This window comes from Ptychodera flava, chromosome 21 (assembly GCF_041260155.1).
Source record: "Ptychodera flava strain L36383 chromosome 21, AS_Pfla_20210202, whole genome shotgun sequence".
Classification (NCBI taxonomy): domain Eukaryota; kingdom Metazoa; phylum Hemichordata; class Enteropneusta; family Ptychoderidae; genus Ptychodera; species Ptychodera flava.
Window position 1 is genome coordinate 6,497,750 of NC_091948.1, and position 27,471 is coordinate 6,525,220.

Here is a 27,471-nt window from a genome sequence, read left to right on the forward strand (position 1 = left end):
CAGCCGATCCAGGTATGTCAGACCACGTCGCCAACTAATAGAAACCGGCATCGCAAGCGCCATTGATTCAATCCGACGGGAACTACGGCAGCAAACTACCAACACTACAGCACCGGCGCCTATCCCGACGCCCAACCTGCAAGTCCAGCCAACTGATACAGTCGTTGGTGCACTATCACCTGCTTCACTCATCGCCGCCGGGCCGACGACGCTCGCCGCTCCGTCCAGCTCGGTGCTTACTCAAGCCCACCCAAGTAATCATCTCGCTAATCGTAATGGATATCAACTCGCCATTACAGCTGCCCCACCCGACTCGACCACCAGTGGTGGCGCTGCGCACATCACCCTACCGATGGCGGCGCACCTCATAACAACAACCTGGACAATATGGCTGCGCCCTCACAGCTGCGCCCTACGCTCAACCCGCCCAGCCAGCCGGTCACAATGCACCGCCATGGCGCCCACCACCTAGCGCCGGGCCAACGGGCAATCCTCTGCAGCAATACCCCCAGCCGACATGCTACTGCCATACGTCGATCAATCAACACTCAACGCCTTGGCTAACCTCGGTAAGTTCATCGAATTTGGTGACTTACACCCGGATGCCCTAGCTCCCAACTCAACCCAGGCTACCATTGTACCAAGACACAAGTAGCTTTCGATCCAGACAACCGTGGCGTAGCCACATTCACAACCGAGGTGAAGCGGAAAACTATCGACGACTTTGACACCTGCTACAGTGCTTCCTCGTCTTTTTCTTATATCGAACATTCTACTACCCACATTTGGCGATCCCCATGACCACCTACCTTCGTTTCATCGCCTCCAAAGCTGCCGCCTACAAGCCGGAGGCCTGGCTCACGTACGACAATTCTTCCGCCTGTACGCTGCCCGTTACCCAGACAGGGCCAACTGGAGCAAGCCAAACCCAGACCTCAATTTCCAGCACTTCCTCAACCAGCCACACCCCCTGCGCCCTTCCTGCTTCGCCTGTGGCCAACATGGTCATGTGAAGACCCCAATCAACCTCACTAAGCTTCCAGCTGCCCTGCACGACCACCAGCATAAACAATTCACAGCCAGCCTCATCCACGACCTCACCCATGGTGCCGACATCAGCTCCAGTGAAAACCAAACACCGCACTACACCCGCAACGCCAGTCAGCAACGATCAACCGGATACCGTCTCCACCGCAATAACAAACGAACTGCACCTGGCCCACACAATTGGCCCATTCTCCGTGCCACCTCTGCCATGGGATGGCAAGAGAATGGAAAGAGATGTACCCATTGCCTTAGTCGCCTGTTCAATTTGGGGACACGGCTTCCGCGGTGGTGCCGCCACAACCACCGCCGAAGCCGGCTTACCTGGCTGGCTCATAAAGACACTGGACAGATGGAGGAGTGATGCGTACCAGATCTACATCACGACACCATAGGAGACCCTCGACGTAGTACCGAAGGTACTCGCAACTTGCCAACAATTTGACGTAGGACTCTGTTCTTGGTGGACAATACCAACGATGTAATGGCGCTACATGAACTATAGAGACATGAAACGTTAGGAACAATGAACATATACTATGAGAAATCTCCCAATGACGCATGGTCACCACGGGGGGGGGGGGGGGGGGGCTGCTTTACTGCCGCACCGCAGTCATGCATGCCCGCGGTTTGGCCATAATTTGGGGGGTACTGTCATGGGTCTGCTGCAGGCGACTGGTAGCACGTTGCCCGATGCACGGTACCAATAACCCGGTACCGCCATCCAGGCCGCTATGACGCCTCGTTGCCCCCGCCATGGCAGTACATGCATAACCCCGGATTTCGGCCAAACACTTGTCTCCGTGTCGTTCCTTTGCGTTAATGGGTGATTATGGCTTTGCTATAATCATTGTTAACGTCTGGAGGGACACGGGGAGAAGGGTTTCGACCTTGCTAAGTATGGGTCACCATGCACCACTACTTCTACTGCTTGCTGGATGCACTGGAGACGTAACCTTATCTACCAACCGCCTTCAAATTTACCGTTATCTAAACAACTTGCGTCACCCTTGCCACGTCATTATCCATGCGCATATCAGTATGATCAAAGCCACAGATCGTCCATTTCAACTTCTGCCACGCTCAAGTTCACACCACAAAATTCCAACCCACCCTCCACTAAAAAAAAAAAAAAAAAAAAAAAAAAAGCCTCGCTGCAGGCTAGCAGCTCACAATAAAAGATACTGTATGTCTCTATATCGCTAACTTTACATAATAAAGTTCCAGGGGGGTACTGTCATGGGTCTGCTGCAGGCGACTGGTAGCACGTTGCCCGATGCACGGTACCAATAACCCGGTACCGCCATCCAGGCCGCTATGACGCCTCGTTGCCCCCGCCATGGCAGTACATGCATAACCCCGGATTTCGGCCAAACACTTGTCTCCGTGTCGTTCCTTTGCGTTAATGTCACTTAACAAACAATTTACAAATATGTCTTCTGCTGTTTTCTCCATATACATATACATGTCCCTTTTCTCATAAAAATGGGCTTGAAATCGCAATGTGAAAAATAGTCTTTCAGCTGTATGTTGCTCATTGACTTCGTGGTCTGTCTAATTAGTCTCCACGGACACCGTCCGGGGGGACTTATAGGTTTGGTCATGTCCATGTGTGCGTGCCTGCGTCCGTGTGTGCATCCGTCCGTCTGTTCACGCAGATATCTCAGACATGCCCAGGTCAATTTCTTTCAAACTTTGCACAAGGATAGTACCCTACCCCATACAGATGCACGTCGATTTGGCCATGTTAGAGGACTTTTTAGTTTACACCACCATAGACTACCATGTATAAGTCAGCTGTCTATAGAATCTCATGTATAAGGCCAAGTAAAATAAAATTTAGTTTGTCATCATATTCATATTGCAAAAAGGATTCAGTGACAGTTTTTAGTCCCCATGGATGAAGTCCAGGGCCTTATAGATTGGGTCATGTCCCTCCGTTCACGCAGATATATAAAATATTTGACAAAATCTCCCGTGACCTCGGTGACCTTTGACCTCAAATATACATATTTGTCCATAACTCAGTAACCACAAGTGCTACACCCTTCATATATGGTATGATGGGACACCTTATGACGCCACATATTGTACCTCATTAATTATGTGCATATCTAATTTTGAGCGAGCCAATAGAGCTAGGTCTGATTTTTGGTATATAGGGATGACTTAGCAATTCAATTTTTTTGACAAAATGTCACATGACCTCAGTGACATTTGACCTGAAATATACATATTTGTCCATAACTCAGTAACCACAAGTGCTACATCCTTCATATATGGTATGATGGGACACCGCATGACGCCACATATTGTACCTCATTAATTATGAGTAGTTTCACAATGTGCCAGTTGTGATCAAGTGCCATTGGCGCTATTTTTTGTATTGTTGTAATGATGGTTTGTTACTGCTTTCGTGATGATAGATGAGGGATACTGAAGGGTATTCTCGGGTTTGCCCACTTTCGACTTAACTAGGCAGAAATAAGTAGTAAAATCGAATGTAAAAATGTGAAAGAGGCTCCCCACCTAACTATCCAAAATTTTTTTGTGTCAAGTTTGTGTTTGATTCGTTTCGAACAGTCTTTCTTATTTGGTATTGAGAGTCCTATGCAAAGGACTTTAAATTGTCACCAAGCTATGCAGCAGGAGCCAATTGAAATAATATTCATCAGCATAAGATCACAAAAATGCCACAAATATTTTATATGGAATTGTTTTTTCTTAAACATCGAATACTGTGAACTTTTAAATGAGATGTGCAGTACAATTGTTTGCCTACATCTTCCAAATTATATCAAAACTATCGACACACGGTTCCCTAAGCTATTCAAAGCTATTTACCCTGTTTAACAATGTGAGTACACTCTCCTTTTTACAGTGAGCTCATTCCTGTTTTATTCGTTGTCAATCATACATACTATTTCAATACATTCCTGATGTGAAAAATGGAGCTAGTACAGAATATGCAGCTAGTCTACATGAGGGATTATGATAACATTCATTATCTATGCAGGCACCAATGATGTGAAGAATATCATAGTTTACCATAATGTTTTTGGTAGGAACAAATACAAACTTTATCCGAACCGTGGTTTTGTACAGAATTTAAAATGGCAATAAATGAAAGAAAGAAATCAAGCAGGAAACAGACAAGTGGGTGAAGGAAAGAATGGGGGAAAAATATTAAACAACTACATCAGTAAGGTGATACCAGAAATCTCAATAATTATAGAGGTATTTTATTGGGCTAAATTATTGGAAAAATGTACAATAGAATCATACAAAAAGAGGTAACAAATTTAGTTGAATTAATATTTTTGGTGAAATTCAAAGATTTTGAAAAATGGGCGAACCATTGGTCAAATTTTCATTTGCTTTTTTAGACTTTTGGAAAGCTTATGACAGCTTTTGGAGAGGTGGGTTTGGTACAAATGTAGAACAATGGAATCAAACTCACTGTTATTTAGATGATTATTATATTGTGCAGTTTTCATACCATTGAGCAACTTGTCTTACTTTGATTAGCCTCTGATCAGTTTTGCCTTGGCCATATGAAGCAGATCAATTTCTTCAGCTGGTATATATTAGGCTGTATTTCTGTGTGCATGTATGTACTTATGTACGTGCACTTTTCTGCGACTAAGTTCGGTTCCGATCATATGTCAAGGAGAACTTGTCATGTAATTGAGTGAGCTGACTTCAGGGATAAAGCTAGCCCTACCCCTGCGTACGATGCTGTGTGTTCCGCTACAGCTAATCGCCCCGCTGTGGTGAGCGGGGCGATTAGCTGTAGCGGAACACACAGCATCGTACGCAGGGCTAAGCTAGATCTAGAAAGGTCTCGGAGGACATGAGTTGCATAGTCAAGCGTAAATCAATTTTTGAAATAGCAGTTCTGACTTATTTTTGCTTGACTGTATACATTTTGTATAATTATTGAACCAAGGCACAGATGCACTCCTGTTTCGATACCAATAAATTTGTAGCATATTTTATTCAACAAAATACATTTACACAATGCTGGAAATGTACATATTGACAGTCATACACTCACAAGAGAAACAAAAAGAAGAAAATAAAAGCAGACAGGGTAAAACTATGCGCAGGCATTTTATAATAGCAATCTATTGGCAGTAAATATATCCTTCTGGCAAAGAAGGGAATAAGACCGACATTAGCAAACTTTACACCACACTTTTGTATGAGAACATTTTAACATTAAATAATAGTCAAAATCTGAGAGAAAATAAGTAGGTTTTGCCCATGTAAGCCATTCAAATATCAAAAAAAATATTTTGACCACTGAAAGTACAATCTTGTTTGAATAACTTTTGGTAAAGATGCACTGTAAAGTGTACAACTCGAAGTACTCTACAACTACAATTCTGAAAAGTTGAAGAGTTGATAAAATAGAATTTGTTATAAAACTGTAAAGTTCTAAGAGGCAAGACGAAATTTGTCTTATCGTGGTTTCATGGCAAGTCACATGACACACAAATTAAGGAGAAAAGCCACTTGAAACTATGACAGGGTGAAATTTGTCTTCATTTGGTGTGCCATTTCACAAAGAAACTTCTTAAGTAACGCAAAAATTTATTCAATCAAAATACACATATTTTTAAAAACTGGAGATCTTCCACAAAGAGAACAGCTGAATACAGAATAAAATTATAGACACAAAAATCATTAAACAACCATCCTGAAATCCTCTTCGGCTTTAGTTTGATTATTGATTGGTGAAACGAAGAGAATATTGTCAACTAGGGATGTCATAGTGTGCAAGTGAGTACATACGATAGACAAGGCTGTCTGTAAATAGCTTCATTGATCTCAAAATATTTGTCCAAAGATTTAGATCACAAATTTTTGGAAAATCCGCATGCAACAATTACGAAAGTAACTTCATGGGCATCTGCCGATGTTATGAAGTACACCACAAAATTAATATTAATGGCACAGATTACTGGCTTCAACAAAAGCAATGAATGCAACACTGACAAAATTTGTCAGAGTTTCTGGCAACAAAGTCTGATGTTGCATGCATGCAGCTATATAGCCCTGTTGTCAAATCCTGAAATTCATCTCAACACCTTATTATGTCAGATAGATACATAGTTTCTTGTTTCACATGGCAGTCAATGATCTGAAATTAATTCTAACCTGTCGAAAATGCACATAACTTACTTGTTGTTTAAAAATAAAAATCTGGTCTGCAAAAATGATGGCCATCTTATACTCTGACTGACTCAGTTACTCTTTGATATATATTTGAAGGATAAAAAAATTCAAAGCCAATCAGTACATTATATTTCTATATAGTGATTCCACTCAAAAATTGTATAAAATTAAGATAGAACATGCCACGGGGGACAGATAGTCTGACTCTCAAATTTCTACAATTCTTCTCTGATCTACCACTCATAGGGGCTTATTTAAAAGCTCTTGGAGAAAGAAAAACTTTCAACACCTTAGTTTTTTGAAAGTCTGAAATTTTAATTTTCCCCTTTTGAGTTAACACAAGAATGGTGGCCATTTTGAATTTGAAATATTGCAAAATATTGGGTAATTTGTTTCGCTAGTTCCAAACTTTGCTGCTGATGTGCAGCGTGCTCGGAAGGTTATATCTGATTGGTCGATTGTCACTATTCACGTCAACTTAAGGAGTCTTTTTGAATTATTTAATTATAACAGTGAGATTCAGCCACCCAATTGGATATCAGCTTCTGAGACACTGCATATCAAACTTTGCACGGTAACCCCTGATTTTTATCGTTGAAAGTTTCATTCAGGAAAGTTTGAGCAAAAGGTTTTAGTCTTTCACTTTTGATGCACATTATACCTTAATAAAACCCCCACAGCATATCACAGATGTTGACAGCATTTCCACTGAGAAAACTACGTAACTGTAAACGGTTCAGAAAATGACAAAAATTCTCTAAAATCTGATTAAAGTAGATACTTGAAATACTGAACAGATGGTTGAGCCACAGTAAGAGTTTAACTTATCCTGTATAAAGCTATGACCACATTGACAGATTGTTTCTCCCCCAAAGTAGTTAAAATTTCTCAAAAGAGTGAGATAAAAGCTAACCACAATGCATGAAATAAAGTACTTAGGAAACTCTGGCACTAAAAATTCACAGCATGAAATATCATCATCAGTTCAAAGTCTGTGTGAGGATGAAAAGGATGAAAAGGATGTACCAGTACAAGAAAGTTTACACAAACTGCGATCACAGCAAAAAATTCTCGTATGTCATTTCATCACAGAGTTTCATTCTGATTCACACGTCTGTACATGCAGTTTATAATTTCGTAATTGTAACCAGTGACACTCTTTCTGAAATTTTAAGATGGTGGAAGATCAACTTTTTTGTGAAACAGAAATAAATTACATTCTATCTTTTTATATTTTTTGTAACCTTCCCTATCCTTCAACATTTTGCACAAATTCAAAAAAATATTAGCTTTCAGAGTTTAAGCCTCTCCAGGAACTAGATTAAAATAATACACAATTTGAAAACAGTATAACAACAACAGTTCACCAGCAAGCTATATAATTAAAAAGTGAAAATGAAAATGTTGAAATGAAAAATCATAAAAAGAAGACAGACAGCTGTTGATATTGCACTCTCTTAGTATAGTAACAACTATCCTGTCTTGGAAAGAGGTTGAAGGCAAGGCACCTGGTCCCATAATTCCTGAAAATTCCTAACCCTAAAAGGAAATTTCACGCAACCAAACATACAAACACTATCAGGACTTGCACAATAACCTGCAATGTAAACATGACAGTATATCTCATCAATATTTACACACATCTGGACATATTTACATGCAAAAACGTAAATGTGAATACTAACGACAAACAGAAAATTCCACATTTTGAGGTTTATGCAGCACAAAAACCACACAATAGTCAGACTATTCAATAAATTATTGCTTTAATGTGACGCCAATTGACCCACGACTTATACAATTGTAATATAACCTTTCTTCTATATCAAAGGTACTCACAAAAAAAATAACATCTCTGTTCATAACTTTTAAGCATTATTCATAATAACAGTAAATAAATTGCAAACTCAGTATAAATAGAAATGTACGTCTATGTCTTCATGGTAAGTCACTCTATGAAATTTTCAATATTTTTTTTTAATTTTTTGAAACTTTCTGAAAACTTAATATTAACTGTATAAATATAGAATATGTTTTCACATACAATATGGAACAAGAATATAAATGGACTCCCCCTAAGCTTTTTTAACTTCAAGTTGGTGATTCATATTAACATTTTGGCATTTTGACGGCAATCCCATTCAATACTCCGTTTTGAGGTTCATGAGAATAATCCACCGGAGCTGGTTTATCAGCTTTGTCTTCCGCTGTGCTGGGATTTTCCATGCTGGGTGCTGCTGGTGCTTTACTGTGATCAAACTCTGGTTCTACGTCTAACATTAGTGGAATGGATTCTTCCAGCTTGTGGCTGTCTTTGATTCGATGCCGCTCATCGCTGTGGTAAAATGCCACGTTTTTGAATTGTGGTGAAAGTTCATTGTTAGATTCTAAGTTTTCTATGAGATCTAGGAAAGATGGCCTCATTTTGGGGTTATACCGCCAGCACATCGTCATCAAACCAAATCTGTTGAGCAAAAGAAAGCGAAGAAATGGATGAATTTGCAGAAGAGATGTGATGACATTTTCTTTCTAAAACGGACACGAGGAGCCTCTTGGATTCCTCTGATCCTATCCATCAAAAATTCATGAAAATCTTTTGAATTGAGTAACCTTAATGAAGGACATGAACATCAGAACACCCCTGCACAATTGAGCTGTGATAATATTTTAGGCAATTTCCACAAATTTTTAAAGAATGACTTCATGACTGTGATTTAACCCCTTCAAGCAATTACACTTTGAGAATCTGATTTGCATAATGCACAGCTGTTTACACCTTGCATTCGCAATTACTAGCCTTAGTTGAAAGTGGAATTTTTGATGAACATGCAAATCAAACTATCTTCCGCAAGTTTCCTGTGATTTGACATGTAATCTGCTCTGCGTGCATCTCCTATGAATACGGATATTTACTTTGCAACACTTAAATTACAAAGGGCGATTGGAAAAAGTTTTTCACTTGAAGTTGTCACATTTTTTGAGATTTCCTCAATTCAAATGAGACTTTCCATAAAATTAAACTTAGCAAATAAAAAACTTAAATGTGATGTTAAATGTGATGTGAATAACGTCTACTATTTCAATTCTTTGAGAGGAGCTACAACTTATGAACAAAATACTGAAGAGCTATTTAAAGACAAACTGAGCAGGCCAATCATGTAAAAAAGTTTCTCATCACACGTATTTTATGAAAACTTTGTTACATTCCTCCTGTCAAAAGATCTTTTGATTAGAAGTTTCACCATCATCATAGCACTTACTTGGATGAAAACAGTCATTTTGAATAGTAAATGTCGGCAAAATTGGTAATTTTATCCACAAGCACATCAGATCAAGCAGATTCTCTCAACTTTTCTCTCGGTCTAAACACGAGACTACTTCAATTGATATCTGTATTGAAAAGTGTGAGCCAATGTTTATTACTTTTCAATTTTTTCAATTTAGGGTTCATACAACTACAAAGATTTCATTTTTGGTACTCACAGTCTCTCTGGACATCCAGTTGGCTTGTCAAGTGAGTTTCCATCTATGACATACTTTAAAACTTGTTCATTGGTTAGACCCTGATACGGCTGTTCAGCCAACGTGGCCATCTCCCACAGCACCACGCCATATGACCTGGGGATGAATGTATAGGACATAATGCTTTAGAGAATGCTCACAATGTATTTTGAATATCATTATGGTATTGCAGACCTCTACAGATGTGTTAAAGGTATACAGTCACCTATAATCTAAATATGCCCATATATGGTATTCAAAATGCCCATGTGAGAGCCCTGTTTTTAAAAAGCGGCCACCTGCTTAAAATCTGTGACTGGTTAGATTTTCTCTTTCCATGGTAACTGTGGCAAAATTGGAATAGGTGACGGTATACCTTTAATGCAAGATGCAATTTGGCTCAAATAATATGAGGTTATTACGAAAATACCGCAAAGGATGCACGAGGACATTGGCGCAGCGTATCGCCCGACGCGAAGCGGAGGGCGATGCGAGGCGCCAATGTCCGAGTGCATCCTTTGCGGTATTTTCGTAATAACCTTATTATTATACATCTTACATTCCTGATCGGGGCATCAAAATGTCGAGTAGTGACCGTTTTCGGGCAATGTCAACAATTTTTCTTCCGATTTTATCACCCCAGTGTGAAACGCTACCTCGGAGTCGGACGCGCGCTTCTGCAAGTTTTGGAGTGTGTGGCACTACACACATACGTATGTACAGAGCGCGCGCGAGACTTGTTCTGGCACTCGTCCAAGGGGTCCCTTGAAACCGTTCTACAGTGAACGCGCAGATACAGCCGCAGGGAATGGGGCGCCTTGAAACCGTGCCGTACGGAACGGGCGCGAGTTCCGTACGGCTTTTTTAGCGCACGCTAAATTCTATTGTTCTCGATGGTAGATGTATAATAAATGACAATATTATATTTACTCATCTAAGTAGATATGAGATAGGCACAATATTCGAAATGACTCATTCTTATGCCACTAGACATTTCCATTGCTTGCTAGATGCCGTGTCTGTATGGAGTTTTTCGTGATAAACTTCATCAAAAGAAATAGCACATGCAAGTGCTGTCACATTTTAACACAATCCTTAAAATAAACCTGGTCTTTCTTGACCTTATGATCATCTGGACAGAATACAGATAACATTATTTATCAGAAATCCATCTCAGCATTGAGCTAAATACTCACCATACATCTGAGAGACTTGTGAATATTCCATCTTTTAATGATTCTGGCGCCATCCACCTGACAGGTAACAATCCTTTTCCTCCTTTTCTATAGTAATCTGTCTCATAAATATCCCTCGTCATACCAAAATCTGCCGATCAGAAATTCAGACCACGACATCAAAGTCATATACTTTTTTCCATGAACAAGTCAAAAATAAATATTGACAAAAATGGAATACAAAGTGAAGTTCATAATATTTTTCAAGGTTAACTCCAGTTGTAGTTAGCAAACAGCTGATTCACTGGAGATGTGACATATAAATCCTTCACTTACATTAAATTTTGCTTTAAAATTATTACATGACATAGTCATCACAACATCCCATCAAAAAACTATGACAAATCTTGTTTTTCCAAGAAATTAATATAATTCCAAAATTACACTAAAAATAGGCTTAATTTCCAATGCCTTTGCTAATTTGACTATCTCAAGGAGGTTTTCCTTGATCTTGACCCAAGCAATATTGTGGAATTGGTCAGTACTTTATGAAATTCCTACAAGTTAGAAATATTATGGTCATAACAATGAGATTGTACCAAACTCAACTTGACTAAAGGAACATCAATTTTTACCTCCTATTTTCACTGTGCCCTCTAGTGAAACCATACAATTTCTTGCTGCTAAATCTCTATGCACAAATTTTTGAGCGGCTAGGTAAGCCATTCCGTCTGCAATTTCTCCTGCAATCTGAAGTATATCAGCAACAGTAGGGGGTTGTCTTCCTTCATTGTCCTGTCATTGAAATGAATTCATGGATAAATGAATCAATGGGTTGAGTCAATGAATGAAGGAATTGATAAATAAATAACACCAACTTTTGACCTAAAAGTGGATGACTATAATGAGAATATCACAAGAGAAATTCGTCTTTGAATTCTGAAGTTTGGAATTTAAAATGTTCTACTAGGTTATCTAAGACATATTATACACATGAAGTGAATAGACAGTTTTAAATAACTCAAAACTACAACAAAAATTCCTGTCACTCTGTAATTCACTCACAGCTGTATTTGGAAAGGCAGAGAATGCTTGTCAGTGCTGGGAGTTGACTATATTGAAGTTGCTATCATCCACCTTTGGAGAAAACATATCATCATACCAAGATGTTACTACCAACTCTGCTCAATGACTTGAAAAATATGTCACTCGGCCATCTTTTCTGAATAAGTGACCAAACAGTCTTGACCTTTAACCTTTGACCAAACATTCCCCAATGATGATTGGCAACACACTGACAACAGACCAACAACTCAATATCACTGTACAAAAAATGTCAGCAGATACAGAAACTTATACTTACAGGTTCATCTGGTCTGTGTGACCTCAGCCAATTCTTAAGGTCACCCTGTGCCATTAATTCCATGACTACCAATGTTGGCTGTCCTTTAGAAACAACTCCAAGCAGACGGACAACATGGTTGCAATTGAATGCTCTGTGAACAATAACAAAATTGTCCAACTCAGTATAAGCTACACATTCAACAACTTCAATCATGGGTCTTTCCTGTAAATGCACCGAACCACACCAATAGTGAAAATATCAAAAAGTAAAGTGGTGGGAGACTTAATAAACTTTGTGAGGCTATCAACCATCATTTTACCCTAAATAATACTGGAATCTGGTTTTTGTGGCATTCAAGGTTTATAGGAAATGTTTCACTGTCATTGCCAGTGCATTTATTTCTTTGAACACTGCTGAAATGTGTCAAAAAACTGAATCTTTGACAAAATGCTAAAATGTACATTTTGAACAATCAAATAATCTGCTAAAAGTCAAAGTTACATTGAGAAAGTCTATTAGGATTAAAGGTATTCGGTCACCTGTTTTTTAATAGCCAATCACAGATTTTACGCGGGTGGCCGCTTTTTAAAAAGGGCGCCCCCGCACGACTAGCCATGGCATACTTAGCAGCGTCGTCTGCATGTCCTTTGACGTATCAAATATGGAGGACCGACAGCTACAGGTGTTACGGGGTAGTACGCTAAGCCCCGCCCCTTTACCATATATGGAATATGCAAATTTACGGTGACCGTGTACCTTTAAAACCCAAGCTGTGAAAATGCTAAAAGAAAAAGGCAGCATATAGGCAAATAAACTTACACAGAGTAAGTGATTTACACTTCAAATTTAAGGAGCAGGAGATAAACACTCCCTTGATTACAATAATCAGATAAACACTATAAGCAGATTAATATACAGCTGTATGGGCAAAAAAAGAACACACATTTAAATTTGACATTTAAATTTGTATCAAAAATGATACTGCTCTTGAACAATCAAATCATCCATATTATCACCTGATTATCACATGTGTCAAAGATTCTCAATCCATCTAAAACACATTTTTTGGAAACTGGTGAATTTCATCTTGTCCACTGTAAAAATACAAAGATACACTACTTACTTCATCACAGATGCCTCATTCAAGAATTCAATCCTGTCACGTATTGACGCATTTTCATTGACTGTTTTGATAGCCACTTTAATTTTGCCCTCTCCATCATGGATATCTTTAGCTTCTCCTTCGTACACCATTCCAAATGACCCTTGACCTAGCTCCCTGATCAGCAGGATCTTCTCTCTGGGTACCTCCCATTCATCTGGTACATACACTGTGAAAACAGTGACACAGTTATTGTCTATGCAGTGTTCTTCACAGCTTTGAAAATCAGAGGGAGGTCTATGTACATAATCATACATGATTTGTATATCCTTTTGTTATGCAAATGTACTATCTGTTTGATTATTAACATATGAATAGACTGCTCAAAAATCAGAGGGGTGGCCCACCCTTTAAAATCCCTTTGTAGAGAACTCTGGTATGTATGTAGAATACCTTAAATTATCAGAAGTGTTACTGGTATTTCTGTAAGGATGTATATTACTTATTGATGAAGTTCACTTGCATGTAAGATAAAGTGGCAATTTTATATGCTGTGCAAACTTTTAGGCAAACAACATGAAAGACTGAAACTTGTTGGACATAGCTGTTAAATCTCATCAACTTAGGAGGTCCAGATTTAAGACCCTAGGAAAATGACTTTTAGTCCGCTAACTAAAGTGAATCTGTTCTTGATTTGATGTGCCTATATTCTACTTTTATTTAAAACTTTGGTGAAATTCTTCTTTTGTCCTCTGTATGGCTGGGTCTCTTCTTTTTAACCCCTTGAGCTCCAAAGTCAATTTTTGTTGTCTATATCAAAATGTACACCATGCAATTTTTTTCTAAATTTTGCTAAAATTTTGATAAAAATCTGAAGCCAATAAAATGTGATGTTCATTTGATCCAAAATTATCAAAAAATTACAGAAAAATTCACTAAATTGGTAAAATGTCGCACACTATAATTTTGGTGGGAAAAATTATAGCGCTCAAAGAGTTAAGTGTACGCCCTCAAGTTGAATATTTGTCATTTGAGCAACTCTATCAGTTCAAATGCTGGTAATGGTACTGTGTTAAGTACATTGTGGTGACAACTTACCGTCACTTGCACTCATGTACTCTGGATTGTATGAAGCATACAGTACACCATTGGGTAGACCATTATTCATGTACCTGTGGAATACAACAACGGTTGTAAAGTTTAATATTTTTGAACAATGATGAGTTGTTATTGAGGCAGTACTTCTTACATCATCTTTTTACAATACCTTTAAACATACTTGCCTTTTAGACTCAAGCCTGTATTTTACTTTGATATTATTGCACAGATTTTGCAAAATCCAGAGAAAACCACTGGGTATCTCTGGAAGCATTTGTGTTATTAAAAGGCCAACGGAAATTTTAGCCTTGAAGATTAAACACTTGTCACTTGGCCCTCTTGTAATGAGTTGGGGAGTATTGGTGCATCAGAAACACTACATGTTGAATGATGTGGTGAGGAACAATGTCCCCTATCTTCCTTCGTATGAACTTTAACCTGTTCACCCACAATTCCCTGTGAACAGGTCCACAATCACCATAGATAACAATGGGTTTGGGCTAAACCATTGTGGTGAAAGGGTTAAAAGTCTACTAGCTTAAAATCAGGAATGTTGAAGAGATGTAACATTCTGAGGGTTGTGCCCTGTATTCTGACATGTTTTTGGCTCAATTTTGTAGTTTCATACTGCTAGTATATTTGCACAGTCAAATTGGAACCATTGGCAATAAAATACAGCATTTACAATGTTACAATAGACAATGTTCTTGTTACATGCTTTGCAAATGAATGTTATTGTTGTTGCAAAATATTATTTATATATGTGTGTGTGTGTGTGTGTGTGTGTGTGTGTGTGTACACATACAGACTTGTGCGCGTGCGCGCGCGCGCGCACACACACACACACACACACACACACACACACACACTGAACCTTCTGCAGCATTTGTTAAATCAAGGTTGAAAAGAATATAGAAGGAAAGACAACAAATCCTGAACAAATCCTGATGGAGTGACATAGACATACCGTTTCCTGACAACCCTGCACCCGATGATGAATATCACTATGATAATTGATATGACTCCCGCAACAATGCCACCGATGACTGCAAACAGGTTGGCACTTGCAATGACTGGTCCCTGTGCAGGTGGCAAGACTTCTTTTGACATGACAAAAAACACTGGAGTAGTCCAGGAGCCATTACCAGCCAGTGATGATGAACGAACACGCACAGAGTAGTTGCCGGGGGCTAGTCCTTTCAGCAGGTATCCTTTCTTAGCCCTGTAATGTTTGTGGGGGATACAATGGATGGTTTCTGCTGGCTGTAAAAGATAGAGAAATAAACAACAGTTATAATAAGTCATCATTGATGACACAGTCCCCAAGCTTGTAAATGGGTACTTTGATCCTTGGAGAGTATAGAGTCCGGTTCATTAATTGGGTGTTTGATTGAAAAAAATGAAATACAGATGGGGCTTAATGGCCGAGAATGAGTTCCATGGCGGTGAAAATATAAAACCAAGCTAGGCTGCCACCCTAATTACAAAAGGTCAATGAATGAATCAATTAGTAATTAATTGACTGGATGTTGCCAAACATATTTTCATTCTATTATAACATGGACAGATTATCACCTGTACCATATTTAATAAAATTTGATGCGGTGCTTATGGACATATCACTCGAATTAGGAATATCATTAAATATGCATAAGAAAAATTAATTAACATGACACTATTAAACTTCTTTATTTGCTGTTAAAGCAATATGAGCTAAATATCTGTACAAGTTTTCATGAAATTTAATGAACTACTTGACATCTGTATTTCATTAAATTTGATGCAGCATTCTAGACATATCACACTAATTATTAAAGTTCATCAAATATGCAAATGAGCAATTAATTGACATAATACTTCTTGTCTTCACACAGTATTAGAGTACTGAGAGATCAACATCTGTCCCACATTTCATCAAATTTGAAGCAGTATTATAGCCCACTAAATAGGAAAGTTCATTAAATATGCAAATTAGCCATTAATTAACATGATACTGCAAAGTCTTTGTACACTTTTCAAAGACTGTGCTAAAGATTTGTACCGAGTTTCATGAAATTTGCTGCAGTATTCCTAGATATATCATCCTAATAACAAATATTCATCAAATATGCAAATTAACAATTAATTGACACAATACTGACATATTGTGTGCTATTAGATCTCTATGTGACCATCAAATTTAGTGTAGTGGCTCCAGAAACAGCTCTTTTTAAAAAAATCACTAATTATGCAAATTAGCACTAATTATGCACGCCACACCAAAGTAAGTTGACATGCATATGTATGCCATAGTGTATTATCCTTGTACAAAGTTTGAAAGGAATTAGTTAAAGCATGTCTGAGATATCTACGTGAACACGCAGACGGACACAAACATGGACATAGCTAGGACATGGCCAAACCTATAAGTACCAAACCTGTAAGTACCCCTGGACGTTGTCTGTGGGGTCTTAAAAAACTAGCTGACATGCTGTACATCAAAGCAGATGCCATATGTTACTGGTATAAGCTAAGCACCTAACAGTTATATGGTGATAGATATGAGTTATCAATATTTGGTTGCCATGACACGTATTCAAGCCTTGCAAAGGTACCGTAAATGTAATTGCAGGATGGTATACAGAATACAGGTCTTTCCTTTCATACATTACATAGACATACATGCCAACACATTCTGTTTGCACTCACCTTCTGCGGTATTTCATTGTCATCACCACTTCTGGTTTCCATGGTATCACCTTGCCAGACCACTCTACTCTTTCCTCCCTCATCATTGAGCAGAGCATATGCTATTTCATGGAAAATGAGCAAACCGTTGGGATCTGGAGGTTCTTGCCACTGGACTAACACCTCCCTGTTGTGAGTCCTGTTATTCAGAACAGTGGCTGTTACGTTTCCTGGGATATTATCAGCAGAAGCTGAAAGAAAAGACAAGTGATGTCAGCTTGTACGGAATAAAACCAAACTTGTATCATGATTGACAGGTGTTCTGGGTGAAAATATCTCCTGGTGTTCGCCATGCAAGAAATATCTACAGAACACTCCTTGCCTATATAGTTCTCAATGATCTGCAGATTCCAACCTTATTCAGAAATTTTGTTGATGGATTTATAGCAAAACAAAGTGTCACACTTACTAGCTTTGTCAATGAATTAATTGCCTGTGTGGCTTTATTAAAATTCGACTACATTTACATTAGGACTAAGCTGACAATATGCACCAAAAAGACGCATTAGAATCATACTTTAGCAGCAACAAGTCATCGTTGATGACACGGTCCCCACTTTTTAATTGGTACTTTGATTACAAGTCCTTACCGTTCCATGGTGATGAAAACGTAAAATCAAGCTGGGCTGCCACCCAAATTACAAAAGGTCATTAAATGAGTAGAGCAGTAATTATGGTAATCGACAGGATGCTGCCAAACATTTTTTCATTCAACTGTAACACTGTCAGATTATCACCTGTAGCACATTGCATAAATTGATGGGGTGCTTTTGGTCATTTACCCTAAAAATAAAAATTCCTTATGTATGCAAATTAGCAGTTAATTTAAACAATACCACTAAGTGTCACTATACTGTGTTACAGCACTGTGAGATCAACATCTGTACCAAGTTTCATCAAATTTGATTAAGTATTTCTGGACATATCACTCTAATCAAGAAAGTTCATTAATTAAGCAAATTAAAAATTTACTAAATGGCACTGATAAATGTCTTAATTCAATGTTAAAGCAATGTGAGCCAAACATCTGTACCATGAAATTTGATGAACCATTTCTTGGCATATCAGCCTAGTTACGAAAATTCATTAAATACGCAAATCAGCAGTTAATTGACACGACACTGCTACATATCTTTGCATGCCATTACACTACTAGAAGATCAACATCTGTATCATGTTTTATGCAGCATTCTAGACATATCACACTAATTATGACAGTTCATCAAATATGCAAATTAGCAATTAATTGACATGGTACTTCTTCATGGCTTCCCACAGTATTACAGCATTCAGAGGTCAACATCTGTACCATGTTTCATCAAATTTGATGCAGCGTATCTGGACATATTACTCTAATCAGGAAAGTTCATTAAATGTGCAAATTAAAAATTCATTAGCATGACATGGATAAACTTCTTTATTCACTATTAAAGCAATGTGAGCGCAACATTTGTACCAAGTTACATATTGGCTGCTAGCCAATAGTAGCTAACAAGTTCACATTCTTTATAATCAGTGTGCATACCTCAGATATAAAGCAAAGAGCCATTTTTTATCCGTGTACAGCACAGGCTGGTTGTACATCAAACAAAATGAAAAATAGTGTCAATGACATCTTGCTCCCATTTTACATAAATACTTAATACTAGTACACTGGTGGCATTGCATTCCAACCCTAAAGTACCTACCTACCTACCTAGTGTGCCCTAGAGTACCTACAAACCAAGTATGACAATGATCCGATGAGTAGTTCCTGAGTTCTTGATTTTTGACCATTTTCACCTTTTTTCTACCTCACTTTGCAATTTATGAGGCTGACAGGTTCATTTGACCAGCGGCACATCTACATCATATATGGCATCACTACACCAAACATTAGCTCAACACATGCAGCAGTTCGCAAGTTTTGATATGGACAGACAGACATATATCCACACATACATACATACAGACATCCAAGTTGCCATATATGTATGGCAAATGGGAGCTAAAATATTGCAAGACTCTTTTGTACCTGAGGTCAAATGCTGCCATCCCCTGAAAGTTGTAGCAATGTTGCTTATTTATATTGTACATGAATTGCAGACTCTCTTTGTTTCTTTGTATCACTTACTATCAGCAAGAGTTCTTCCATTTGAAACACCAATAGCACTGCACATATCATTATTATTACACGCCCTCAGTTCAAAGGAATACTCCATGAAATGCTTCAGATCTGTAAGAGATATCTCTGTCTTGAAGTAGACCACAGCCATGAATGGAACCTCGTCTTCCTCAGTGGTGTCAGTTGGCTGTGTTGTGGCGTTGACTGGATCAAGCCTGCTTGAAGGGGCTGCAGTGTGTACGTCCACTGTGTGTGACAGATTACTTTGCGAGATGTATGCAGTGTCGTCCAACATGCTTCTTGTTGTCATTGATTCAGAATACTCTGATTGAGCGCCACGTCCCAGTTCTGCCTCTCTCTTCAACCTCTCAAGTTCATGAATGGGAATTGGGCTGAAAGAATATCATTGGTCTTACTTTTCAATTGGTATGCGACAAAGATTCACCACGCTACGTAACGTTTTTCTCTCAAAAAAGTCAAATAAGCAATATTATGTTGAATAGTTGCCTGATTTTGAATATTCAATTCCAACTGGGGTCATCTCGCTGCAGTTTCGAGGTTATTTTTGTTGACATATATGGCAATATCAAGTTAAGTTTGTTGAAGTGATTCTCAATTCTTGAGCAAGAGTTTCAGAGCAGTCAGTTGCGAGGACATATACATTGTTGTGAACATAATTTGGGATATTCAACACAAACAACCCCATCTACTGGACCCTTTTCAAACTGATTGTTGGCCTACTGCTTTACAGTGTTACGTTTATCCCATGATGCAACACAGTTCGTACACAGAGGGAAAACTATTCCACCACTGAGGGTGCCATTACAAATATGACTAAGTCTGTCCCTAATAGCCTCGAGCTGAAAATGTCTGCACCCAACAGCTCACTAAACTAACCTTAGTCACCAAGCCTACTGCTTGGTCTTCATTGGCAAGTTTTCAAATGAAATATGGCAGAAATAACAACTTGGAAAGATGTAACCTAGGCACTTATACACAGACGCTTTGTACTGCAAAGAGTTATTCAAGCATTCAAGGGACATATGAAACCAAATATCAATTTGAAAGCAATTACATCATTGATTTGTAAGAATAAGCATCGAAAGTCCAAATATAAAGTCAGCCCATGGACACCACACGACAGCAACCACTTTGCGAACAAATAATTTTATGCGCCGAAAATCTTGGCAATTAATGGCAATATAACATGATTATGTTTCGACCATTTAAAAGTTCTTACTTGTGGACATACACACTGTTATGAAGGAAGTTTTCAAATTCTTTCCTCATTAGAGCTTCCTCCTCTTCTATCAGTAATTGTTTTTCATCTTTTGGACAAGCACAGCAACCATCAGTCATATTGTCTGGTTTGTCAATGGTGCCTTGGTCGCTGGGTTCATGACGATCGCTTGGTATCTCTAGTCCTGATATGTAAAGAACATATGCCATTGGGTTCATTGAAAAAAACAGACTACTGGTACTCAGGAACCTTATTTTCTTCATTACATATACCGTATATCAAGTCACTGTGATGGATATAGTCCCCACTGAATCAACTGTTCTCAAGATTTATAGATCCCCTAGAGTTGCTGATAACTTGGTTGTAGTTTATTTTATTGACATGCAGGTACTCAAAAAATGTATAGCACAGCAGTGACCTGGAGACCATGTGGTCTGTATGAGGCTTCACGACATTAAGGCATGTCATGCAGTACACTGATCATATCACTGAAAACATTGATATGCTTATAGTGCATACAATTGTTCTACTTATACCAGGATTGATTAAAATCAATCTGCTCAGACATGTCTGCCAATTTCTAGATATGAATAAAAGTAAGAATTTCACAGCCCCTGTGTTATGTGGCTGTACAAACAATGTAGCAACAAGAACACCATGGTTAAGAATAAGACAGTATGTTTTTACCTTCAACACAATAATCTTTCAGTTCAAAGAGTTCCACATCTTTCTCCACTTCCCAGTAGTACACATAGTAATACGTGACATTTCCATTTGGCTTGGACGGTGGATCCCACAGCAGCAGTAGCTCTGTCGGTGATTTGGGAATCACTTGTATATTTGTCGGTGGGGTAGGAACTTGTTGGAGAAGAGCAAAGACAGCAATTAGAGAAATGATTGTGTCATGAAATTTACAAATAAATGTATTTTAAAAGTAAGTAATACTATACAGACAAATTTGAAATAAACATGATAATAGTGTTTAACCTACCATCTTGAAGTGTCTTGACGTACATAATGTCGCTCTTTGCTCCTTTAGAAGACTCTGCAATAGTGTATGCTTTCACAATGATGGCATATTGAGTCCATGGTTCAAGATCAGTCAGGGCAGTGCTGGTCTCATCTGCTCGCACATCCTGCCTTTGCCACACAATACTCCCACAGGCATCCTGCCCATCAAACTCTGTAATGTTCCTCTCCGGTCTGGAAGTGAAGGAAGACATCTAAAATCCATTACTGACACAGATAAGAAACGTAGTTATGCTGAAATAATTTACAGTACTGGTCATACACTGCTCACAGGTCAGTAGCTTTAATTGTTTTGATGATTTTTTTTGCCCCTATTTTTGTTTTTATTGTCAACAACATTTTGGTGGTCTACTCTCTAAGGTATGCTTAGATCCACAGTGTTCAGCTTGTTAACTCAGCCTTTAGATGTAATCTGTATAATTGTTATTGTGAACAACTGAACTGTGGCCTTGATTACAATTCAAATGTAAACAATAACAGTATTCATTGTTCACCATAGACACTATGTTGACAAGATAAATAGTGTGACTTTTAACAAGCTTTTGGGAGTAAAAAGAACTTAAAACTGCCAAACAATACAAAATTAGTGAAAAAAATCACCAATAAATACAGCTACTGGCCCTTTAATTAACCAATTTGAAATCTTCTGATGCAAATGAACTGATTCAGCTTATACGATAACCTCACATTAGTATACCAAATGTGAGCTAAAAAGTAATTGTCTATTCACATACACCACCACTGTGATTTTTAGAGAAACAACCATCCCTGAAAATTATGTCATTTCAAAATCATTCAACAGTTTTAAGCTGTTCACACCTGATTCCCTGCACGCAGGTCCACCATCACCACTGATAACAATAGGTTTGGACCAAACCATTTGTGGTGATAGGGTTAATTGAATTTAGCACCCAGTTAGTGCATGATGAATCATGACAAGGTATACCAAGGCTAAATTGTTTTCCTAAAAATACCCATTGCTGAGGTGTTTTATTGCTATTAAATCATAACAATAAATTGAAATTCTGGCATAAAACATCAAAAAAGCGAAAAAACGTTCACTAGCTGAGAGCTCATGCCTGTTCTAACCATGTTATATTGCAAAGATTGCATGGTTGTTTCACATCTCTGAGTCAGCCAATCAGATTGAAGTATTTTGAGCCATCAATATAGTATGATATTAGTTGTTTTATAATCAACAGAAATATTTAAGGTGATCCAGCTGCCCTATAATATATTAAATATCCTAACTGACAACATATTCATCAAATTTGCTGGAACGACAGTCAAACTATGGGCATTGAAGTTCCCATGGGCAAAAACTGTATATATGTATGAGGTTGTGTTCATTGAAATCAGGATGTATAAATTGCCAAGAGTTTTAATAAGACTGATCATCCTTAATGATATCATACTTTTAAACAATCCTAGTATATCCAATTATCTCCATCAAATCTTCCCAGATGACTTACAAATCAAGAAAGAATTGACAAGAGTGGACTAAACATCATACCTAAATATATTTTTCAAAATTAGACAAAATATACTGAGTACAAAGCGGTATGATTTCAATTTTAAAATCATAAACTTTCCCTTTTTGTCAAGTAACACCATCTGCTCCAGTTTATGGTGTATAGACATTTCATAACTCCTAAGATATGGTAGAGCTTGTCACTCATATGAAGACTTTCGAGTGAAACACAGCTTATAAGCACAAAACTGGTGAGGCAAAGGTTCTCGAAAGGTAGATCAGTGTAATCATTGAAAAAGTTCTATGGTAGACATGGATATGTTGTACCTGGGCGTAATATGAAATGTCTGTTTCTCAAATTATGAGTGACAACACAGCTGGCTTGGATTACGACAGTCATTTGCTGGCTTTACCCAATTACAAATTAATGGATCAAAAAGACACACTTACGCAACTCTCCAAAATACTTGGTAACTCAGCAAGTCTCTCACATCAGGCAGTTGCACCTCAATCCAATGAAGAAAAATAAGCCTTTGGTTAGGAAGAGCGTACACTGCCATGTTTGCCACTTCACCTTCAAGTTGAAAAGTAAATAAATAACAAAGAGTTGAGACTTGAAGTATGTAAATTGTGTATTCAATCATTCATTAACCCTTTGAGCACCAAAGTCTATTTTTGTCCCCTTTATAAAATAAACCCCAGTCACTTTTTCTCAGATTTTTACTGAAATTTTGAAAAAACACTGTAGCCAATGAAATGTCATGTCCATTTGGTCAAAAATTATCAAAAAATTACAGAAAAATTCATGAAAATTTGTAAAATTTTGAACCAAAATTTTGGCAGGCCAAAATTACAGCGATCAAAGGGTTATAACAATAATAATAAACTAGTAACATTTGCATATATGCAAATGTGATGCTAACACATATGTAAAAAGTAGCCTTGGTGAACTTCCCCAGTGAGGCTGAAGTTTCTGATACAAATGATGAGTGCCCCCTATTGACTTTCAAAATGTTTTGTATGTAATTTTAAGTCTACAAAACATGGTTTTCCTAAGACTCACCCCTAATTATATATTGTCCATTATTCATGAGCTGAGATGAAAGGGTTAAACTTCCAAACCAATCATACACAAGTGTGGTTTTGTTTTTCTCCATCCATTTCTGGTAACAATAAACAGGCAATGCAAAAACTAAGTGGAAACTTTTACTTACATCCAACTTGGTCTCCATTGGTGGTCCTGGAGATATCCAACTTATCATGGTGTACACTCAGGTTTAATCGTGACTCAAACTCCCAGATTTGGTTCAGACATAGCTTGGGGTTGAAGTGGAAGAATAACTTGCCTCTGCCAACGGTCAAATTCTTGTAAGAGTCCCAATCAAACAGATGTTGAAGATTTTGATTGTCAAGAATGTAAAAAACGTACCTGGAAGGTTATGAACATGATTTAAAAATTTTTAGACTAAAAATACTGAATTGGTAGTGTTTTGTCCTAGGATTATTTAATCTTGAATCATTGTTTGTCCCGCATAGTTCTGTACAACTTCAACTCTAGCAACTGAAGTTGTTCAAACTTGCAAATTACAGTAACTTGGACTACATTTGCTTAGGTTTCTTGATGTGTACCGTTTTTCAATGTAAAATTTCAAAACAGGCTAGACTGATCTAGTTGTCTGCATCTGACAGCAGTCAGCTTTTTTATCCACCACAGGGTAATTGCCATATGAATAGTCGATTTTAAAATCTGATTATTGTTGTTGTATGAGATGGTGTAAAAAAGAAATCAAAACTAAATTTACTGTCTTTCCATTGCATGATATGTGAATCTGGCGATCTACAATTGCAAATTGTAGTTTTACATTTACACTGCGACAAACTTTACATGCGTTTGTTTTTTCGTTGAACAATAAATATCAACAGTCAGAAATACACATAAGGTTGGTTATGAAAGCCTTTCCACTTTCTTTAACCACTGGACAACAAGATCATCAGCACTACATGTCAGAAGACAAATTGACTCTTCGACTCACCCATTGTAAAGTTCTCTGCCACCAATCCGTCTTAGATTCTTCAAAAAGGTCAATGACACCACAGGATAGGAATGACTGATCTCAATGTAGTCCACCACTTCTTCAATCATTTTCAAATTTTCTTCCAATTCAGCAATGACGTTATCTATTAAGTCATTTTAAGAAGACAATATCATTTTGTTGCTTCAGAGTTTACTGTATGAAATTTGAATGAGCTGCTAGCTTTCCCAGTGAAATGCGATGATCAAACTATTATGAATATTAATCACTTTTCAATAAACTGTATCTACATAGCTGAAAAGATACTTTACAGTCTTATCTATGTTTGTTGAGTCACTATACTCTGTCCAAGTATGGATGGTATACTCTCAATTAACACCGCTGGGAAACTATAATCATCGATAGTCATGACCACAACAGAGTTTGGACAATACTGTAGCCTTAATGACCAAAAAACTGGTGACACACTGTAACCATCAATGATCATGACCAAAATACAGATGGGAAATTGTAACCATCAATGGTCATGACCAAAAAACTGGTGACACACTGTAACCATCAATGATCATGACCAACATACAGCTGGGAAAATGTAACCATCAATGGTCGTGACCAAAAAATGGTGAGACACTAGCTGTCACCATCAATGATCATGACCAAAAATCGGTGAATACTGAAACCATCAATGATCATGACCAAAACACAGCTGGGAAAATGTAGCCTCAATGGTCATGGCCACAACAGAGTTTGGGCACTACTGTAGCCTTCAATGATGTAACAATTTTGTTTGTTTTTTCGTGAATTTTAAAGATACTTTTCTGTTGACATTTAATTGTCACGTTGTTCAGGGCTCGAAATTAGCGGTAGTCCCACGTCCACAGACTACCAACTTTTCCCTGGGGCTACCAAAAGCCATGAAATGGTAGCCCACACGGACTACCAAAGCCTGGGACATGAAATTACTTAGTGGGCTCGACATGATATTGATCGCTCTGAGATGACCTAGCGCTCGGTCCGACAGTCAACCAGCTGACACAGAAAGGCCTGACTATGACTCTGTTATACAAATTAAAAGGCGGCAGTGCAGTCGAAATTGTTGCGACAAACTTTCAATAAAATATCATTATCTGAACTGATGTACTTGGATAACAGGCTCGGGAAATGATGGCCCATGAAAATTCATTTTCATAGTTATTTAATCACAATGTATCAATCACAATTAATTATACACAAAATTATTCAAACTGGAAAGAAAAAACTGCCGGGCAATCTAGAAATTACGCTTTCCGAAGTGTATCAGATCATCCCATGATAGTGTACTATGGTGGAGAAATATAGCCAATTGTCACGAAAGTATTAGGAACATGACTGTACCAAGTTGTCATCCTGAAATTTTTAGCCATGTTATGTTTACACGTGCTGAGTGAAAAGTTGTCAAGGCGAACATCAAAATTTGTATGTAAGTTCTATGTATGTGTGAATAGGTCGTCAAACTTTGAGGCGTCACCGTTGTCCACTACACATGCTACCGTTCTCCTAAGGCTATAATCTGCAGGCATTAATGTCAAACGGCTAGAAAATTCACTTCCTGGATAGAATCATGCAAAATAAATCTCTCATTGTCTAGATTATAAATAAAAATATCATATCCTTTACAAAAAAACCTCTTCATTCATGCATGGGCTACCAGACCCTGTCATTGGGCTACCAATTTCAGAAATGGTAGCCCAATGGGACTACCAGGGAAAAAAGTTAATTTCGAGCCCTGCGTTGTTGAAGTAATTATTGTCTTCAATGAAGATTTTTTATAATTTTAAGAAATTAAATCTACACGTACTTCCTCCATGTACACTTATCTTCAAGCTACCATCAATGACCGTACATCCACGTAACATTTGAGCCGCACCTACAGAGTCAATGGTCATGCCTACACACACTGCGTAAGAGACAGAGATAGATAGAGATAGACAGAGACAAAGACAGACAAAGAATTTAATGTTATTGATTGACATCGGGTGAGGGGATATCATCGTTCCTTAGCAAAGTTAAAGTCATTTACACTCAGAATCACTATGTTCATGCTTGCAATATCATTTGAGGGTACAAATTTACTGCTAAACTTTCACTGGGAACAGTTTATGGCAGTATTGAGATGAAATCATTTTAATCTCAAGCACGAAATATTTTGCTGTAAACTAGGATATTCTAAATTCTTTTTCAGATTTGTCTGTAATATTTATTATTCAAGAACAATAGTTATTTTGTAAATATATCCCATGTAATTATTTCATGGATTAATTAAGTTAGAATGTGCCTTGGGAACATATTCAGACTGAAACATCTACAAATTTTTTTCGGCCAACTACTTGTTTGGATGATTTTGAAGCTCAAGGAGTAAATACAATTTTCATCGGCTTAGTT

At 37.9% G+C, this 27,471-nt stretch overlaps 1 protein-coding gene across 1 annotated transcript in view; it reads right to left on the reverse strand.

Moving 5' to 3' along the window:
- Positions 1 to 5,010: 5,010 nt before the first annotated feature.
- LOC139121230 (insulin-like peptide receptor) overlaps positions 5,011 to 27,471 on the reverse strand; it is a 47,850-nt gene continuing 25,389 nt past the window's right edge. The window contains exons 5-21 of the mRNA XM_070685936.1: positions 26,888 to 26,986; positions 25,051 to 25,195; positions 24,232 to 24,446; positions 23,468 to 23,591; positions 21,509 to 21,720; positions 21,205 to 21,375; positions 20,518 to 20,701; positions 19,287 to 19,669; positions 17,135 to 17,364; positions 15,414 to 15,709; positions 14,447 to 14,520; positions 13,370 to 13,577; positions 12,265 to 12,397; positions 11,537 to 11,696; positions 10,923 to 11,052; positions 9,709 to 9,843; positions 5,011 to 8,689 (exon numbers count right to left, since the gene is read on the reverse strand). Coding sequence (XP_070542037.1) covers positions 8,335 to 8,689; positions 9,709 to 9,843; positions 10,923 to 11,052; positions 11,537 to 11,696; positions 12,265 to 12,397; positions 13,370 to 13,577; positions 14,447 to 14,520; positions 15,414 to 15,709; positions 17,135 to 17,364; positions 19,287 to 19,669; positions 20,518 to 20,701; positions 21,205 to 21,375; positions 21,509 to 21,720; positions 23,468 to 23,591; positions 24,232 to 24,446; positions 25,051 to 25,195; positions 26,888 to 26,986 — 3,254 coding nt within the window. The 3' untranslated portion in view covers positions 5,011 to 8,334. The remainder of the gene's footprint in view (positions 8,690 to 9,708; positions 9,844 to 10,922; positions 11,053 to 11,536; positions 11,697 to 12,264; positions 12,398 to 13,369; positions 13,578 to 14,446; positions 14,521 to 15,413; positions 15,710 to 17,134; positions 17,365 to 19,286; positions 19,670 to 20,517; positions 20,702 to 21,204; positions 21,376 to 21,508; positions 21,721 to 23,467; positions 23,592 to 24,231; positions 24,447 to 25,050; positions 25,196 to 26,887; positions 26,987 to 27,471) is intronic.